Source organism: Pan troglodytes, chromosome 18, assembly GCF_028858775.2.
Source record: "Pan troglodytes isolate AG18354 chromosome 18, NHGRI_mPanTro3-v2.0_pri, whole genome shotgun sequence".
Lineage (NCBI taxonomy): Eukaryota > Metazoa > Chordata > Mammalia > Primates > Hominidae > Pan > Pan troglodytes.
The window spans coordinates 66,382,696-66,401,921 of record NC_072416.2 but is presented as its reverse complement, the minus strand read 5'-3'; the positions used below and the strand labels follow the sequence as shown (position 1 = coordinate 66,401,921).

Genomic DNA, 19,226 nt, shown 5'->3' with positions numbered 1-19,226 from the left:
GGTCTGCTGTGAGGGGCAGATAAGATACAAACTGAAAATATCCACAAGGTTTAATTTACTTAAAAAAGTGTTCACACACAGGCAATCCATGTTCACTATGGGAAAATGTGAGCAGAAAGGTGAGCAGAAGCAGAAAAACCCCACCTCCCGATGCATAGCTGCTGCTGCGGGGCCACCGCTGCTTCCCGCTCCTCTGGTGCCCATGAGATTTCTTTTTTTGAGACAGGGTCTTGCTCTGTCACCCAGCCTGGAGGCAGTGGCGCAAACGCAGCTCACTGCAGCCTCGACCTCCCAGGCTAAAGCCATCCTCCCACCTCAGCCTCCTCAGTAGCTGGGAATACAGGTGTGCACTAGCATGCCTGGCTAATTTTTTGTTATTTTTTGTTGAGACAGGGTCTTGCTATATTGCCCAAGCTGGTCTTGAACGTCTGGGCTCAAGCAATCCACCAGCCTCAGGTTCCCAGAGTGCTGGGATGACAAGCAGGAGCCACGTGCATTTCCTTAATACACAGCACGGCCCATGCTCCTCACCCTGCCCCTCTCATGTGGATGGAACACGACCCTCAGCTTCAGTCCTCATGAATCCAAGGACCACTGGCGCTGTCAGGACAGCCCATGGTTCTGGAGAACGTAGGCCCAGTTGCTAACCCCTACCATGTAAATAACCTGTGGGACCCTCCTCAGGTACCCCTCCCGGGAATGGAGCCCCCACCATGGAAATGGCTGCCTAAGAAGGTTCCCAGATGGCCTCTGGAAAGTCAGCCCCACTAGAAAACAAGCTGTGGGCACTGGCGGGGGCAGTTGCAATGACAGGACGTGTGGGCCCAGTGGAGATTCTGACAAAGGGTGACAGCACGGAGCCAAGAACAGGGCTGGTACCAAGCAATGCTCATGTTGAACCACACAAAATGGCAGCACCTGACCTCACTGCCCCCAACAGAAGAGCCTGTGCTGCCCAAGCTGGGACCCTGTGAGAGGCCTGCGATACAGGAGCAGGTGGGGGGGACTACGCAGAGTGTGGCCCTGCCTACCTTAATCATGTCGTCCATGATGTGCACGTCGAAGCCTTCGCAGTCACCACAGGGGCTCCGGATCCGCCACAGGTCCTGTGAGGAAGGAGCAGCCCCGTCCACACCCGCCCGCCAGGACACAGGGAAGCGTGGCAGCAAGAACAAGAGGCACATCTTGCTGTTCCCTGCACACCTGAAAGAGACCCCCAAGTATGAAGGGGCTCAGAGAGAACAAAGATCCACAACGGTTTCTGTAACAGACTGGGTTGGGCGGGAACCTGCAAGCTCTGACGTGACACCTGAGTCCTCTCCTATAAGGGACAGTCGGCCAGAGCTCCTAGGCTGGGGGCTGCACACTCCTATCCGGGCCATCCTGAACATCATTTCTTTGGGAAGAAATCTGTAAGCCAATTCTCTCCCCAGCATCATCTCCAGTTCATGAGGATGCTGGGGAGAGAAAAAGGCCCTGCCAAGAGGAACCCAGAGGACACTCAGGCCACACAGCCTTCCCTCCCTTCCTCCTGGTCACACGCATGCATGGATCGTGACATCCCTTCTTTGGCCATGAAAACCAGAATTCATGTGGAAATCTCATTAGGTAAACAAGTAACACAGGAGAAATGCCCAGACTTTCAGTGATGGAGCCACTAAGCTAGGAGAGAAAACCACTCTCATCAAATGAGATACACTCTCCATCCAGGGTAAAGCTTTTCAAATCCTTTTAATAAAAATGCCCTTCCCAAAATGACTTTGTGACTATGGTTCTGCTTTGATGAGAAAATTAAAAGGAAGCTTTTCCATTTTTTCTTGCACAAAGCAGCTGACTCTCTCATCTCAAAATGCCTTTAACAATCGAAGCCTCGGCTATTAATGAGAGCAGAGCAGGCCACACGGCATGGCTTCTGAAACGCTTAATTTATATTTTTAAATTATTCTGATAAGCCACAATTGTAAAATGACAACACTCAGCCATTTCCATTTCGTATGTCAAATTATCGCATTTTTTAAAAGGCAAGCATCTTCTATTCAACCCCACAGTGTGCTGACACAGAAAGAAAACACAAGCTCAAATCATCAAGGCCCGAGCCACTCTACAGGCACCCAAGGTTCCTGCAAGAAAACAAGGTTCCCCACCCGCCTCCTCTGCTTTTTTCTCCAACATCCCCTGGGTGGCCTACCCTGAACTCCACAACCACAGCGTGCAGCGAGGCTGCCTGGGGCATCACCATGGCACCTGGCCCCAGGTGCTGGTCCACAGCAGTCCGCACGTACCAGAAGTAGAGGTTGTGCCACGGCAGCAGGCTGGTAGTGAAGAACGGCTCGCCCAGGAGGAGAGAGACCTGGTGAATGGGCGAGAAGCAGGGCCCAGGTGTCAGGAGGGCTCGGCCCAGGAGTGTTAACAGGAACACGGAAGCAACAGGCCACTCAGTCACTCAAGTCACTCCCTCCCTCTCCCTCCCTCACTCAGTCACTCACTCATTCAGTCACTCATTCCCTCCCTCCCTCATCAGTCCCTCCCTCCCTCAGTCAACAAACAAGCAAGGCAGCAAGGTGCTCTGTACCTGCCCTGGAGGCTGTAAAGATTACAACCAGATATGAGTCCCGTGCTCAGGAGAGCAGAGCAGAAGAGGGAAGCAGACAAAGTGGGGCTGACCCCATGTGATAGAAAAAAGCAAGGAAGGGGGTCATGGAGGGAGCCCAGAAATAAACATGCCAGACAGGGCTTCCAGAGTGGCATCCTGTCAACCCCCACTGGATGCTTTATCTCAGGACTTACCGGGGCTTGTCTCCGTCTCCCTCCCCAGGCTCTGAGCACCACAAGAGCAGGGACTGGTGGCCCAGCATCCCCCAGCAGTGGGCCAGTGCCGTGACCAGATGTTCCGTGAACATTTGTGAGTAAATGAACACGTGCACGGCGAGGAGCCTGAACGGCCGAGGGAGGGGCAGCAGGGGCAACAGTGAGGCCGGGAGACAGCAAGGCCCCCCAAGGTGAGGGTGTGGAGCTGGACAGGAGCCAGCCCAGCCCAAGGCAGCCCGGACAGGGTGAGGGGCTGGACTCATCCCAGAGGCGGCAGTGGGGGTGGTGGGTGTCACTAGAAGTTTTCATCGGGGTTCAAAATCAGAAGGAATGTGATTTAGAAGATGCTGCTGAGGACCACGAAGTGTGGAAGGGAACCTGCAGGTGCCGGGGACGGAGGCGACCTGGGAGAGTGCAGAAAGAGTCCGGGTAAGAAACAGAGACTACAGGGTGGGAGGGGTGGGAGGAGTGGAAGGAGTGGCAGAGGGTAAGGAGGTAGCCGACCCTGGGCAGGCCCAAGCAGACAGGCACCAACGTGGGGCCAGTCAGAGATGATGGAGATGCAGCAGGAAATGCTGGCAGACAGAAGGGGCTGCCCTGAGTGCTTCCTCGCCTCCCCACACAGCATCAGGAACATGGCAAGAACGCCCGCTCCCACCACTCCAATTCAATGTGACCCCGGTCTACCGGTACACCACACAGTGGCCTTCAGAATCATCTCCTATGCCCTCATCTATGAGGGAGAAAAAAGGCGACTTGTGGATGAACATTTATAGCAGCATTACTCACAACAGCCCAAAAGTAGGAGCCACCTGAATGTCCATCAGCTGAGAAACAGATAAATAACATGGTCTATCCACACAATGGAATCTTATTCAGCAAGAAAGAGAAATGAGGTATTGATTCAGGCTACGACATGGATGAGCCCGAAAACATGAAGCCACATGAGAGGCCAGCCACAAAAGACCACACACTTGTCTGATTCCATTCACACAAGATGCCCAGAATGGGCAAGCTAAAGACAGAAAGGAGAAGAGTGGGTGCCCAGGGCTGGGGGACTGCGGACAAATGGTGCATGACTGCCAATGGGTAATGAAAGGGTTCTTAAACTGATGTGATGATGGTTACACAACCTTATGAATACACAAAAATCACTGAGTGAATCGTAAGGTATGTGAATTATATCTCAATAAAACTGTTATTTTTTTAAATGGGCAAAAGGCTTGAACAGACATTTCACCAAGCAAGACAAGCACACGAAATGATGTTCACCATCATCAGTCATTGGGCAAATACAAATTAAAACTATGTGGAGACATCACCACACTCCCATTAATATGGTCATGCTAAAAAAAAAAGCCAATGCCAAGTGCTGGTGAGGATCCGAGAACCTGGACCCTCAGATGTTACCGATGGGGATGTCAAAAGGACAGCCACTTCAACCAACAGTTCAGCAGCTTCTTAAAAAGTCGATCGTAACTACCACATGACCCAGCAATCCACACCAAGGCATCTGCATAAGAGACTGAGGACATACATCCTCTCTAAGACCAGTGAATCCATGTTCACAGAAGCCTTATTCAAAGTGGCCAAAAACTGGACACAATCCAAACGTCCATAAGCACATGAATGGATAGCCACACCATGGAATGCTACGCAGCCTTCAAAAGAACGAAATGGGTGAACCTCAAAGACATTATGCTCAGCGAAAGGAGCCAGACTCACAAGACCACACACTGAGTACCTCACTTTTGAGAAACGCCAGAAGAGGCACATACTGCAGACACAAACCAGACCAGTGGCTGCCAGGCCTGGGGCATGGGGATGCAGACTATCAACAGGCTCCCAGGAATTTGGGAGGTAACAGAAATGTTCTCTTTTCATTCCCATTTTTTTAGAGACAAGGTATCACTCTGTTAGCCATGCTGTAGTGCTCTGCCACAAGCACGGCTCCCTGCAGCCTCCAACTCCTGGGCTCAGGCGATCCTCCCACCTCACCCACCTCAGCCTCCTGGGACTACAGGCACGTGCCACCACACTCGGTTAATTTTTTTTGTTTTTATAGAGACAGGGTCTCCCTATGTTACTCAGATTGGTCTTGAACTCCTGGGTCCAAGCGATCCTCCCACCTTGGCCTTCCAAAGTTCTGGGATTACAGACATGTGCCACCATGTCTGGCCTGGAAATGTTCTAAATGAGACTGGGTGACGGTTAACTCCATATATTTACTTAAAAAAATCACTCAACTGTACACTTGAAATGCATTAATTTTGTGGTATGTCAACTACATCTCAATAAAGCTGTTATTTAAAAAAAGACTGGCAGGAAAGATGAAAGATGATAGCTCCGCGTTGGGTGAGTCCAGTTTGTGGCATATTCAAGGAAAGGTGACAGGATGGCAGCTGGACATGAGATTTGAATCCAAAATAGTAAAGAGTGAAGGCCGGCTCTGATGGTCACTGATTCACACATGAGAAGGAACGTGATTACCAGAGAGGATGCAGTAGGGGAAGCGGGGGACACGGGGAGAGTGCCACGGAGCAGCGCAAGGTAAGGAGCAGCCAGGAAGGTGAGGGGAAAGCGACCTCCCCAGCACAGGCAGAAGTCGCGGGTCACAAGGACAAGCGGGTAGAGCAGATGAAGCCTGCAGGGAGACCGTGGGAGTAACGACGAGGTTGCTGGCAGAAGCAGTTTCAGGACCTGGAAGCCTGACTGCAGCAGGAAGCCGTGGATGGGGAATGAAGACAGGAGTGCGGTGGAGAGGAAAGGACATGCTTTGCTCCTAGGAACCCCAAGAGAGCTGCTCTGTCCTGACCTGAAGGAGCAGAGATGAGGCTGAGCTAAGAGCAGTACCGCCAGGTGTGGTGGCTCATGCCTGTAATCCCAGCACTTTGGGAGGCTGAGGCTGGCAGATCGCATGAGCCCAGGAGTTCAAGACCAGCCTGGGCCACATGATGAAACGCTGACTCTACAAAAAATACAAAAATTAGCCAGGCATAATGGCACATGCCTACAGTCCCAGCTACTCGGGAGAGGTGGGAGGATCGCTTGAGGCTGGAAGGTCGAGGCTGCAGTAAGCCAAGATCGTGCCACTGCACTCCAGCCTGGACGACAGCGCAAGACCCCATTTTCAAAAAAAAAAAAAGAGCAGTGCAACCATCTGCTCACCGGGCAGCTCCATGAAAGCTTCACCACACCCTTGATGGTGGGAGCTCGTAGGAGGTAAGGTTGCGTGGAGGACCCACTGTGAGACTCCAGGGACAGGGTGGGGCCTGGGCTACTTCAGTGCCGTGCTGCCCACCCTAACACAGCCCAGCGTGGCCAAAAGGCTCCCGCTACTCACCTTTCTGCCCTGCAGGTCCTCATTTGTTAATAATTCCGGCCGTTTCTCTATGATGTTAATTTTATCTTCCAAGTGGTTAGCCTTGAAGATCTTAGAAAGAAAACCGCAAAATTACTGTATTCATACTAAAGTATTGTTTTTGTCAGGAAAAAAAAATCTCTCAAAGTTGCATTCTCCGCTTTGAATTTTCCGGCAAATGGTTCTGGAACACCACTTTTATCTGCTTTGTGGAAAAATCCTCTCCTTGGGGGGCATCCTATAGACCACGGATGAGATCAGGAGCAGAATGTGATAAAAGCAAAAGAGATTTCTCCCGCATGTGCACACCAGGACTCAGTGCGAGCCTGCAGTTCTGGTGAAGGGAGTTCCCCTTTGGAGAGGAAATCAAACCAGTTACTGGCCAGGGAGAGAAATGCCATCTCCCATCAGGCTGTGAGCACTGGCTCCCTCAGCACTGATGTCCCAGAAACACATCCTACATTTAATTCTACCGCAACAGTAGCTTATGTGAAGTGAGGAAAAAAGCCTAAACTTCTTCAGACACAAAAAAACAAAGCAGAGTGCAAATGCCTGCCTGTATTTCAGTGACAGCCCCCAAGGCCTCTGGCTGCTCTCCAGGCAGCAACCAAGACAACACAGGGGTGCAAGCGAGCTGCCACTCCTTTGTTCCCCTGGGGCCAATGCCACTTCAAAGCCATCAACCCAGACCCCACAGGTGCTCTCACTATTTCAGCAACAACAATTCTCACTTACTTTTCTCAACAGTTTGTGAGAAGCTGCTGAGCTCTCGACTGTAAACACCTAGAGGGAACACCACGCTATTAGTTGTAAGATATTCACTTAACAGAGAAGAAATTAAAGATTAAAATGCGACAAGACCATCCTAAGACAGAGGACACACCTGAACAACCCTCCCTGCACTCATTCCCTCCCTGGGGCAGCCTGAACACCAGCTCTGAGGCCTGACGCCTGCCTGCACGCACAGGCAATAAACCCCCCAGCCCCTGACCCGAGCATGCTGTGCCCACAACAGTGGCCTTTGCAAAGAGCCTTGATCACAGAATTGTGCACCCGGACCACACAATGCTCTAACTCACAAGCCCACATCAGGAGGCTGACAAGGGTGCACGTCAGTACCTGCTCCACCCCCAGGTGATGGGCCAGCACGGAGAGCAGGCTGCCATCGCTGACACACAGGCACACGCTGTCTGGCTTCAGCACCTGCGGGGAACAGGCAACCTCAGCACAGGGCTTCCTCCAGTTTGCCAGAAGATTCCTGCTGGCAAGCTGTCAGAAATGCTTCCCTTCTCACTCCACTTGCCCAGACCTCAGACCATCCCCCTGCGTCCTCATGCAGTAACCACCCCCAGCCACAAACATGCCCGCCTTGCTCACATCTCCCCACCTGTCCCCAGTGTCAGGAAAGACACTCCTCAACCCAGCCTAGAGGCCCCGCTGAAGGCCTGCACCACCTGTAGGCCACCTTCCAGTCCATGACAACAGGCTTCTTCCCTGTCTGGTTAGAGCACAGACAGCTGAGAGCCTCCAAGGCTTGAGTGTTCACAATTGACTGCCCAAAGGCAAGGATGCCTTTCTCGGTGACAGACCCCTCTGAGAGAAACTCAGGATGGCTTGGATCCTCCCCCCATCCCCCAAAATGCACACATTCACACTTATTTCTGTACACACCCCCAAGGGCCTCAAGAGACCCTCCCTCTAAGCCCCATCTGTAATCCCCAGGCCGAGTCCCCTGCTACAGGTAGCAGGGAGCAAAGGTTTTCAGGCAGGAGAGCAACATGATTAGATTTACATCTTAGAAAATTTTAGAAAGGTGACAACACATGAAAAGAGGAGAGGGGTGGCCTAATCCACTGTGACCACCCACAGCAATGACTGTGTCTGACAAGGCAAAGGTGTCCAGCAGGAGCCCAGCCAGAGGCTCTCCCAGTAGAGCAGAGAGCAAGCCCTCAGGAAGTCCAGCCCCAGGCTCTCCCGCTTTCTGCTCCAGTGCCCACCCAGGAGGTGCTCGCTGAAGCCACTCATAGACAAGAGGACACAGGAAAGAAACAGCAAATCATAAGCAGAGTGCTGGGGTTCATGGGACAAACTTCTTTCTCCCTTTTCCCCACAACCAGCCAAGGGGCTGGACACTTACGGTCCTCAGAGCCTGGACGTATCGATCAGTTCTGTCCTGGTCATTGATCTCTCCAAACCGAGGCCGGTTCCAGAGCAGGTGAGCCTGGCAGTCACACACGGGGCGCATCTGGCGGACTCTCTCATTCTTTTCAGGGCTAGGCCAGGAGATGAACAAACAGACGTGGGCTGTGAGCGCCACCACAGGTCTCCAGAGGGCATGAATCTGGACACTGGTCTCCAGTAGGCATGAGGGCTTAGAGCACCCGCTAATTTCAGACTTTTCCTACGCATCTGCTCTAAACAGATTCCAGCAACCCATGACAGCCTCTCCTGGGTACACACGAATGGGCACTGACACATTGGTCACAAATCTTTGTTCTTATGTTATTCTGTCCAGACACAAATCAACCCACTGGCACCTCCAGAGGATCTGTAAATGGGGAATTTACATACAAGTCTCAGAGGCTCATCCTCCACCCCCACGAGGCTCGACGTACCTGGTCCTCTGCAGGCTGTACCATACGCAGTAGTCATCGTGGTGGGCTACCAGATAGAGCGCTGAGCCCTGCATCACAGGCTCCTCTTGTGGCAGGAAGTACACACACTGCATCCAGTGGTCCCGCCACTGAAACGGAGAACAGAGTCAGCTGTCAACGAGCTGCAGTATGAGCAATGCTTCTAATCCAGGAGCCAAATGCCAGAGAACTGCCAGTTTTCAGGACGTCCACAATGTAGACTGCAGCTGGCTATTGTGGCCAAGGAGATAAATAAACTCTAAACTCAGAGGCCAGTGGCCCAAAAGTTTGCGGAAACCCTGCTGGCTTTAGGAAGACACAATGTGGCCAAGAGCAGCAATCTGCCAGAGTGGCTCAGGGGAGGGGACAAGTGCAGGCTCCAGTCCCCACCCCATCAGAGTAGCACCAAAGCTCTCTCTTCAACACGTAGAGCTGTGCTGAATGTTTCCTTTGAAGGAAAAAAATTGGTTTAAACCTAGTGGTTTAAGGGGAACCTTTTCAGAACAGTCCCATGGCACGCATTCCAAAGGCTTTAACGTACTCGGAATTTACAAAACAGTCAGACTCAATGCACTAAACCTAACTGGATCGTAGACTGAGGAAACAAAAGCTATCAAGGACTTCTGGAGACAAATTTTATTTTGAACCATATGTTAGACGATACTATGGAACCACTGTTTTTCTTAGGTGTGATCATGTGTTTCATTTATGTTGCAGACTGTTTTCATTCTTGGGAGATAAGTGTTGAAGTATTTAAAAGTAAAGTGTCAGATGTCTGCAACTTACTTTCAAATGATTTAGCAAAAAAAAAAAAAGTGCACGCCCGTGTGTGTGTGTGTGTGTGTGTGTGTGTGTGTAGAGATGCAGGAAGAGAGGCAGAAAGACAAAGATAAAGCAGATGTGGCAAACGTTAACAACTGGTAAATTTAAATTAATAAAGGGACTATCAGTGTTCATTTTCACTTATTCTGTGGATATATAATTTTTCAAAATAAAAAGGTGGGAAAATACAAAAAGGTTTTGGCTTATTCTTTGAATTAAATTGAAGTATTTAAATAACTGAATATTCTAAATTGTGAAACATGGTTGACAATGATCCACGGTCAATTTTTAATAAGCTGTGCTAGTCCTTACTACAAACTCCACATACATGTTTCTATCCTAAGAAAACCCCAAAAGAAAAAAAAAAAAGAGTTATATTCACATAAAAATGCAAATCACAGAATTATTTATACCAGCAAAAACTGGAACCCACCCAAATGGCCAGCACTCAGAACGGGATATAAACCCTCGTGCAGAATACGGACAGACATCTTAAACGCTGCTGCTGAAGGCTACGGGGCCCGGAACAGAGATGAGCACCGATGACACCCACGCGTTTGGAGAGAGACCAAACAAAGGGAGCTATTTTGAGTGAAAGGGAGGACCATGAGTGATATTTTTATTTTATATAATGAGGTTTATTTCGCTCATAATTGTTAAGCTTCTTTTTGAAAAAGGAAGAACTGCCCTAAAAAGTAGATGCCAGCTGGACACGGTGGCTCACGCCTGTAATCCCAACAATTTGGGAGGCCGAGGCTGGCAAATCGTTTGAGGCCAGGTGTACGGGACCAGCCTGGGTAACATACCAGTGACCCCCATTTCTACAAAAAAAAACACAAGATTAGCCATGCATAGTGGCAAGTGCCTGTAGTCCCAGCTACTCAGGAGGCTGAGGTGGGAGGATCGCTTGTGCCCAGGAGTTCACAGTTGCAGTGAGCTAAGAGGTGCCACCACAATCCAACCTGAGCAATAAAGCAAGACCCTGTCTCTAACAAACAAAAACAGGAGATGCCTGGCTCAACTCTGATGAGACGACTGCCTGCTCATTCTGTCACCTTCAGGAACTAAGAAAAACTTGGCCCTGTGGGACTCCAAGAGCACAGATAAGGAACGTGCCCACCCACCTGGTCTTTAATTTAACAAAAAGGCAGGAGAATGACATTCCCACACGCTTAAGACACTTACTTGAACATAAAAACTAGAAAATGAAAATCTGACCAGATATGTTCTGGAAAAATAAATAGTAACAGGAATAACACAGGTTCTTTTAAACCTTTTATTCATTCCCACACTATGCAAATGCATGTGAAGAAGACAGGAGAACCCTTTCCCGACCCCTCCTAGGCTCCCATGGCACTGCCCTGTCATCACGTCCTTCCCATACTACCCACCACAGGGACCTCCTGGGTCCTAACGTTGAGGAGCTGGTGACAGAACCCACTGTGCCAAGGTGGGACAGACTAAATATACTTAGGATCAAAGCAGTTACATGAATTCATGAGGGAGATTCATTAGCAGCTTTCAAATGTCCAATCCAAAAGTCAACGCTGGTAGAGAAACAACACAAGACCCACAGTCAAGAGACCAGGGGCAGGACCCACTCTACTGCTCCTGGACACAAGGCCCCGCTCCAATCCCTGGAGCCTGCTGAGTCCCGAGTTGGCTATGGTTGTGGCTACCTGGTTTGTCTACTAAGAGGATTCAAGGAGAAAAAATACATAGTAGCGCTCCGAAGATATGCAAATTACAAGTACTAACTTTTTTTTTTTTTTTGAGACGGAGTTTCGCTCTTGTTGCCCAGGCTGGAGGGCAATGGTGCAGTCTCAGCTTACTGCAACCTCCACCTCCCAGGTTGAAGCGATTCTCCTGCCTCAGCCTCCCAAGTAGCTGGGATTACAGGCGCCTGCCACCATGCCCGGCTAATTTTCTTTGTATTTTTAGTAGAGACAGGGTTTCAACATGTTAGCCAGGCTGGTCTTGAACTCCTGACCTCAGGTGATCCACCTGCCTTGGCCTCCCAAGTGCTGGGATTATAGGAGTGAGCCACCGGCCAAAAGTACTAACATTTTAATGCTATTCTTATGCTAATTCTGCAACACAGTCTTAGGAAGAATGTGACGCAGTGCCAATCTCAACTCTGTGGGTGAATTCAGAGTGACACACACACAGCCTGCAGAGGGATGCTGGCAGGCCCTGGCTGGACACACACCCACCCGGGGCCAGGCACCTGGAAGGTGGAGGGGAGACTAGGAAGCTCACATACTTCTTAGTCTCACATGCTGCTGTCGGTATGGGTACGCTGATTGACAGCAATCCCCCAGCAGTCACAACCCTTCGGCCTAAACAGTAACTCTGGGAATGGGGTAGGTGAAGCTGCTAAGGCCTTCCATAATGTTGTGGACACCTAGAACCAGCAGGTGAGCATTCAACACAAAGCCAGGGGTTAAGGCCAGGCAGGCTGGACCATGGACAAAGGATGGTGCCTGAGGCACTCCTGGGTAGAGACAGGTTCTATTTCTTGGTCCTGAAACCAAAACTGCCTTTGCGAAAAAGTGAGAAAATTATGACAGTGAAAGAGATCTCATCTAACCAACCCCCATTTTGCTTTAATGTCCAAACTGCCCTTAATCATTCCTGGGTCCGGGCCAAGCTAACTTTGGGAGACATTTGGTTAACAGTTTATTTTTTGTTCTTATTATTTTTTGAGACAGAGTCTCGCTCTGCCACCCAGGTTTGAGTGCAGTGGCGTGACCTCAGCTCACTTCAACTTCCACCTCCTGGGTTCAAGCAATTCTCCTGCCTCAGCCTCCCGAGTAGCTGGAATTACAGGCACGCACCACCACATCCGGGTAATTTTTGTATTTTTAGTAGAAGTGGGGTTTCTCCATGTTGGCCAGGCTGGTCTCGAACTCCTGACCTCAAATGATCCACCCACCTGGGGCTCCCGAAGTGTTGGGATTACAGGCGTGAGCCACCACACCCAGCTGGTTAATACTTTAAATGATAACCGTCCTTCCCCAAAATTAAACTTAAACTGAATGAAAGATCATCAGGTTAGGAGGATGAGAGGAGGCTGAATTCTGCTAAGGTGAAGCCATTATTAGGTCACAAGATCTGCAACCTTCCCTGATTCCTCCTGCAGATAACACCACCTTGCAGAAACTAAGATTGACCCTTTGAAATGTCTTTTCGGGTTTTTACGTTTCTGTCTGATGACTCCACCCAGAAGTGGACTCCCTCGCCTGCCAAACTATCCTTGAAAAACCCTAGCCTGAGCCGGGCATAGCGGCTCACGCCTGTAATCCCAGCACTTTGGGAGGCCGGGGGGGCAGGTCACCTGAGGTCGGGAATTTGAGACCAGCCTGGCCAACATGGAGAAACCCCATCTCTACTAAAAATACAAAATTAGCCAGGCGTGGTGGCGCATGCCCATAATCCCAGCTACTCAGGGGGCTGAGGCAGGAGAATTGCTTGAACCCGGGAGGTAGAGGTTGCAGTGAGCTGAGATTGCGCCATTGCACTCCAGCCTGACCAACAAGAACGAAACTCCATCTCAAAACAAACAAACAAAAAACTGTAGCCTGTGAATTTTCAGGGAGACTGATTTGAGTAACAAATCTCTCTCCCACGTGGTGTGGCTGGCTTCGTGTCAATTAAAGTCTTTATTGCAATGCCATGGTGTCAGCGAATTGGTTTTGTCTGAACAGTGGGTAGGAAGAACCCATCAGGCAATTCCGACACACCTTTCCCACTTTCTTTTCCTTTGAGTGTGAGAGTGAGAGAGGGTGGATGGGGGTGTAAATAACACAAGCACATGAGAGAAAATTCAAAAGGTATACAAGGATGCATAGTAAAAAATATGTTTCCTTTCCACCCCTAACCTCCAGTCCCCATTCCCAGATGCAGTCAGTTTTATGAATTTCTGGGAATTCTTCCAAAGACCTCCTTATATGTACACCACACATGACTATCCACTCACAAACACATATATTTCTATTTTTACTAACACCAGTGCTGCCACACAACACACCATTCTGCACCTTTATTTTTGTGTCAGGTAATAATCCACCTTGAAGCTTGTCCCACATCAGTGCACAGAGAGCTACCTCACCCACTGAAAGGATAATGGACTTGATCCCTGCTAGTGGCCTTTAGGTTGGCCTTTTTCTACTAAACCAGGGCTGCACACATCTATTCTGCACAGACGCAAATCCAGCCACAGCCCCATGTCTGAAAGCAGCATTGCTTTCTACGTGAAACGTTCTGATGACTCGCTTTCCTGCTTTTTCCCTGAGCTTCCCCAACAGTGTGCTTGCAAACTGTTTAAACTTTATTCACTAATAGGTGAAAATGAGATCTCATTGCAGTTTAAACTTGCATTTCTCTTTTTTTTTTTTAGAGACAGGGTCTCATCTTATTGCCCAGGCGGGAGTGCAGTAATGCAATCACGACTCACTGCAGCCTCAACTTCCTGGGTTCAAGCAATCCTCCTGCCTCAGTCTCCTGAGAGGCTGGGAGCATAGGTGCTGTGAGCAGCTAAAACTGCATTTCTCTTATTATGAGGGACAGTGGGCAACTATCCCCATCATCTGTATTTCCTTTTCTGTGTTTCATGTCCTCTGCCTACTTTCTATCGGGGTGGAGAAAGGAGATTTTGAGGCCACAGAAGGTGAGGCTGTAGTTCTCTATTCCAAGCTGATGGGAGCCCCCTGGGATTACTCAGGGGATGAGGGGTGGTATCTAAGGGTGGCTGCATCATCATGAGGCAGGAGAGGAAAGCCAACTTCTCTGTTCCTCACTGTGTCCATGAGTGCTCACCATGAGCTCACCCTGGGAAGGCTACGTTACTACAGCTAGCCTTTGCTTGCTTTTTAAAAACTTTTATTTGTCTTTGATTCTGACACAGCCCTCCTGTCTCTAAATTCTCCTGGGTCTAAGGCTCAACTGTTACTTTCCCATGAACGGCAGTGGACAAGTTTCCTGACAGGGCACATGCTAGGCTCCTGCCTCTTACCTGCATCTCCTCTGGGTCTGAGTGTGCCCAGAAGGGGGCCATGGTGCACTTGATCTTCCCCTCAGGGTCCATTTCAATGTCCCACCACGAGAGAACCACCTGAGCTCGGCCAGATGTCAGAGGTTCAAACCGCCTGCTATGGCAGGCTGCTGAGCTACTGACTTGCTTGCTGAAGTCTATGCTGAGGAATAATATTCAAGAATGTAAGCAGAGTTTAACCTCACACACTCCATTTTTTAAGCTTTTACAGTGACTTCACTGGCAATGACATTTGGCTGCAAAGGACTCTTGCCTTCGAGGCAGGTGACAGCAGCTAGATTTCCTTCCCACTCAAAAAGAACCTCCTAATACCCAACTTCCATCAAATGTCTCAAAGCGCCATCACCTATGGTGGCTCCTTGGTACCTGAACATGGGCAGCACATCGCTGAGGACTGTAAAGTCGGCTGGTGACACCTGGTTCAGCTGAATGTCACAGACAGAGGGTGCGCCAGGGCAGCTCTCCAGGTCCATGGGAGGGACGATGACCTGCTCTCCGAGGCTGGTCTGCACGTGGATGGGAAATAGCTTGTTCCACGACCACATCCTCCTGGACTCCACCAGCTGTGCATAGACGGTGGCTCTGTGGGGCACGGCCTCACAATTTTCCTAAGTTTAGATGAAAAACAAAACCAAACAAAAATCACACGCTTAGACCCACAGTAATTCCCATTGATCAAAAGAGGTTTATTCCTTAACATTAGGTTGGTTCAGTAATGCCCAACACCTTATACTATTAGAATAGTAAACTGTTTTCAGCCCTATGCCCTTGGAAAAGGGAAAAAAAAGGTACTACATTTCAAAAAGAACACACACTGTGCCTAAAATGACTTCTGTCAGCTAAGTTCCTGGCTACCTGGCACTCTTAAATGCTTCACGTCCTGCTGCTGGGTGGTGATCCTGGCTCTGGGCTCAGTGTCCCTTCAGTGCCGCTCCTGCCCAGCACCAAAACAAGAGCCTCCTTGTGGCAAAGCCCTGTGGACCACGGTGCCCCCCTCAGCTGCCCAGCCCTCTGGCGCCGCTGGGCATTGCTGCACACTCAGCCCCTAGGGCTGTGGCTCCGGCTCCGGCTCCTTGTCCGGCTCTCCTCCTACCTCTTGCATCCACTCCACATCCTCCATGCACCAGGCAATAGGGACCCGGCAAGAGCACACTCACTGCTGCTACCCACATGGCTTTCACCACCAGGACACCACTGGCCTCTTGGGCCAAATGATTCTCTGCTGTGGGGGTTGCTCTGGGCATGGTAAAAGGCTAGCAGCATAACTGGCCTCCCTGCGAAGCGTCTCCCAACCTTGCTCTGGTAGAGAAATGCTGCTCTAACTGGACTCACTCCCGCTGCCTTCCCCAGGCTGTGCTTCCTCCGCCCCACCTCACAAGGGGACTCCCTGGTCCGGACTGTCTCCCTCCACACTCTCCACAGTGACCTCAACCATGCCCTCTTCACTGAGTAAATCCATGCATCTCTGAGCCTCTTTGCTTGGCTGACCTTTAGAGAGCTCAAACTCTGTCTAAACCAGAAGAATCGCCCTCACCACTTCCCAACCTTCCCAAGGCTACCCCTCTTCCTGCACTCCCCGTCAACAGGAAGCACCACCATCCAATCCAGGTGCCCAAACCCTAGCATCGATATCTCTACACCTAAGGGACCACCAACTCCTGGGACCACCTATCAGGCCTCTGTCTACAGCCTTGGCTGAGGCCCACTGTACCACAGCATCTGGACGACTCCACAGCCTTTTAACCCACCCGCAACCTCCAGCCCTATACCCCAACTGCCCTCCACACATCTGCCTGCATAAGTCTGCTGTCAATCCTCTGCTTCAAACCCTCCTGCGATGCCACCCCACCTTCTAGATGACAGCTACCCTCTGGGCATGGCCCCCAAGCCCCACTCCATCTAGCCCCTGCCCAGCTCTCTAGCCTCAGTTGCTAAGCCCATCTCTCCTGCCTCCCACACAGCACAAAATCCAAAGCAGGCTCCGGAGCCACCACACCGATTCAGTCTCACGTCTAGCACGTGCTGCTCTCCTCTACCAGAAATATTCCATCTGCCAGGCCAACACCTGATCACTTCTCAAGACTGACAGCTCAAGCATCGCCTTCCTGAGAATATTTGCTGAACTGAACTGAATTTGAATATAGTTTCTTGCTTTTCAACTCTAACCGATTAAGATTTGGCATTCAAGGGACATGAAAGTTTTAAGTGAGGAGAACCAGAGCCCCCCCAGGAATGGAGGGGTGTCCCAGGTGTATCAGAGGTGCTGAGGGCTTGGGCTGTGTGGGACACGGTGCATGAGTGAGTGCTATGTGAGCTGGCTGAGACCACAGACACGTCTGAGGGAGCCCTCTGTCTACTACCTCCACGAGATGCCTGTGTGCGTGCTCATAGGAGGGCAGCGCCCCCTCCCCGATCAGCTCTGTGTCAAACAACTCTGTGACCAGGATGTTGGCACGGCATGGCATGTCACCCTCTGAAAAACACAAGAAAACAGAGTTGGACATAAGCAACAGACTAGGAAAAATATTTACAGCAAATATGGGAAAGATAAGTGGTTAAGGGGCCATCATGCTAAAAGCACATATACATGCTGAGGTATTCAGAAGTGTCAGGATGTCTGCAACTGACTTGCCAATGGTTCAGAAAAAAAAAAAAAATCCATATGTAAATGTATGACAAAACGCTAATTGATAAATCTAGGGTAAGGGATCATAAGTGTTTACTGTACTGCTCTTACAGCTATTCTGTATGCTTAATATTGGGAGGGAGACTGGAAAAAATGATAATAAAACTATAAATACCCAATGGATTGAGTTCAGGAGTTTGAGATCAGCCTGGGAAACATGACAAAACCCCATTTCCACAAAAAATACAAAAATTAGCCAGGCATGGTGGCTCACGCCTGTAATCCTAGCACTTTGGGAGGCCAAGGCAGGAGGATCACTTGAGGCCAGGAGTTCAAGACCAGCCTGGCCATCATGGCGAAACCCCATCTCTACTAAAAATACAAAAATTAGACAGGTGTGATGGCGCACGCCTGTAACCCCAGCTACCCAGGAGGCTGAGGCATGAGAATCACTTGAACCTGGGAGGCAGAGGTTGCAGTGAGCCGAAATTGTGCCACTGTACTCCAGCCTGCGCGACAGAGTGAGACTCTGTCTCAAACAAACAAAAAAAACACACGCCCAAAAAGAAACCAGGTAAAAATATAAACAGAAAATTCAAAACAGAAATCAAACATATGAAAACTTTTTCATCCCTATTAGCAATTAGAGAGATATAAATTAACAATTAAACTATTAACCACTAAATTAGAAAAATTATTTGAAAAGCAAAAACCGAATGCTGGTATGTCAAATACTTCTAGGTTGCAGGGAGAGGGAGGGAAAGCCAAAGCAAGACAACAAGGTTCTCTGATGATCTTCCAGCTACTGTGAGTTAGGCTCTGGCAGCCAAAATTGAGATCCATGACTTAGAATCCCCAGATCACTATGGTAAATTCCCTTAATGAAAGCGCCTTGTCACCAAACAATCTCTTAAATAACAGTTGTTTTAGGACAGCAGGATTTTAGAGAAGAGCAGGATTTGGGAGGGATCTTCTGTTAACTGTTTTCTAAACCTCAGTAATGTACTGCTACTTCTACAATTATAATTTTTAATGAGCCAAGAGCCAAAATAGACTTTGGAAGGGGCTATTCATCAGGGAGAATTAACTGTAAACACTTTTAATGCCTCATGAATTATAATCTGACAAAGCCCACTCATTTTCCCTGCACAGAGCACAAGTCTCACAGATGACACAAGGAAAAGAGAAGCATGAAAGCAGCTGACAGGGGCCGGGCGCGGTGGCTCCCGCCTGTAATCCCAGCACTTTGGGAGGCCGAGATGGGCAGATCACCTGAGGTCAGAAGTTTGAAACCAACCTGGCCAACGTGGTGAAACCCTGTCTCTACTAAGAATACAAAAATTAGCCAGGCGTGGTGATGGGTGCCTGTAATCCCAGCTACTTGAGAGGCTGAGGCAGGAGAATCACTTAAACCTGGGAGGCAGAGGTTGCAGTGAGCCGAGATCACGCCACTGCACTCTAATCTGGGCCAGAGTGAGACTCCACTTCAAAAAAAAAAAAAAGAAAGCAAGCAGCTGATAGAAGAGCACAACAGAGACAGCGTGAACCTCGAGCTCGAGGCTGAAGCCTGGCCTGGATCTCACTTCCTATCCCTGAGCCCTCCGTTCTGACCATCAGTTGCCTCATCAGTAAAACGGGTGAATGGGCTCTGTCTCATGTGGTGGTGGTCGGGATGATGAAGATAAAAAAAAAAAAAGCACACCTCCTATGAAGCTCACCTGTGCTCCATGACAGTATCATGTGGAGGAGCTTAAGAAGAAACTTCTGTCTTCTGCCACAGAGACCACCCTCCCGAGAAGCCCTGCCCATCCTCTCTGATGTCACATCAAACTCCAACTGGAATACACTGTCCAAAACTCATCCCACCCACTCCACCTAACACGCCTGCTCCTCCCTCCAGGGTTTCTGCCTCAATCAATCAAT

The 19,226-nt window shown here is 49.7% G+C and overlaps 1 protein-coding gene across 50 annotated transcripts in view; it reads right to left on the bottom strand.

Moving 5' to 3' along the window:
* The window catches only part of PRMT7 (protein arginine methyltransferase 7), a 49,993-nt gene that overhangs the window by 6,297 nt on the left and 24,470 nt on the right, over window positions 1–19,226 (bottom strand). For 32 of the 50 annotated variants that reach the window (XR_010152375.1, XR_010152377.1, XR_010152381.1 and 29 more), the window contains 10 exons: window positions 17,038–17,150; window positions 15,044–15,285; window positions 14,639–14,819; window positions 8,785–8,912; window positions 8,307–8,442; window positions 7,289–7,372; window positions 6,905–6,952; window positions 6,152–6,241; window positions 2,189–2,350; window positions 1,032–1,106 (listed from right to left, as the gene is read on the bottom strand). Coding sequence is in view for 32 of the 50 variants with exons in the window: in XM_063797285.1 (XP_063653355.1) it covers window positions 1,032–1,106; window positions 2,189–2,350; window positions 6,152–6,241; window positions 6,905–6,952; window positions 7,289–7,372; window positions 8,307–8,442; window positions 8,785–8,912; window positions 14,639–14,819; window positions 15,044–15,285; window positions 17,038–17,150 (1,259 nt within the window). In the remaining 18 variants the exon portion in view is untranslated. Of the gene's footprint in view, window positions 1–1,031; window positions 1,204–2,188; window positions 2,351–6,151; window positions 6,242–6,904; window positions 6,953–7,288; window positions 7,373–8,306; window positions 8,443–8,784; window positions 8,913–14,638; window positions 14,820–15,043; window positions 15,286–17,037; window positions 17,151–19,226 lie in introns of all 50 variants that reach the window. The other 18 variants (XR_010152386.1, XR_010152383.1, XR_010152390.1 and 15 more) reach the window with 2 other exon arrangements.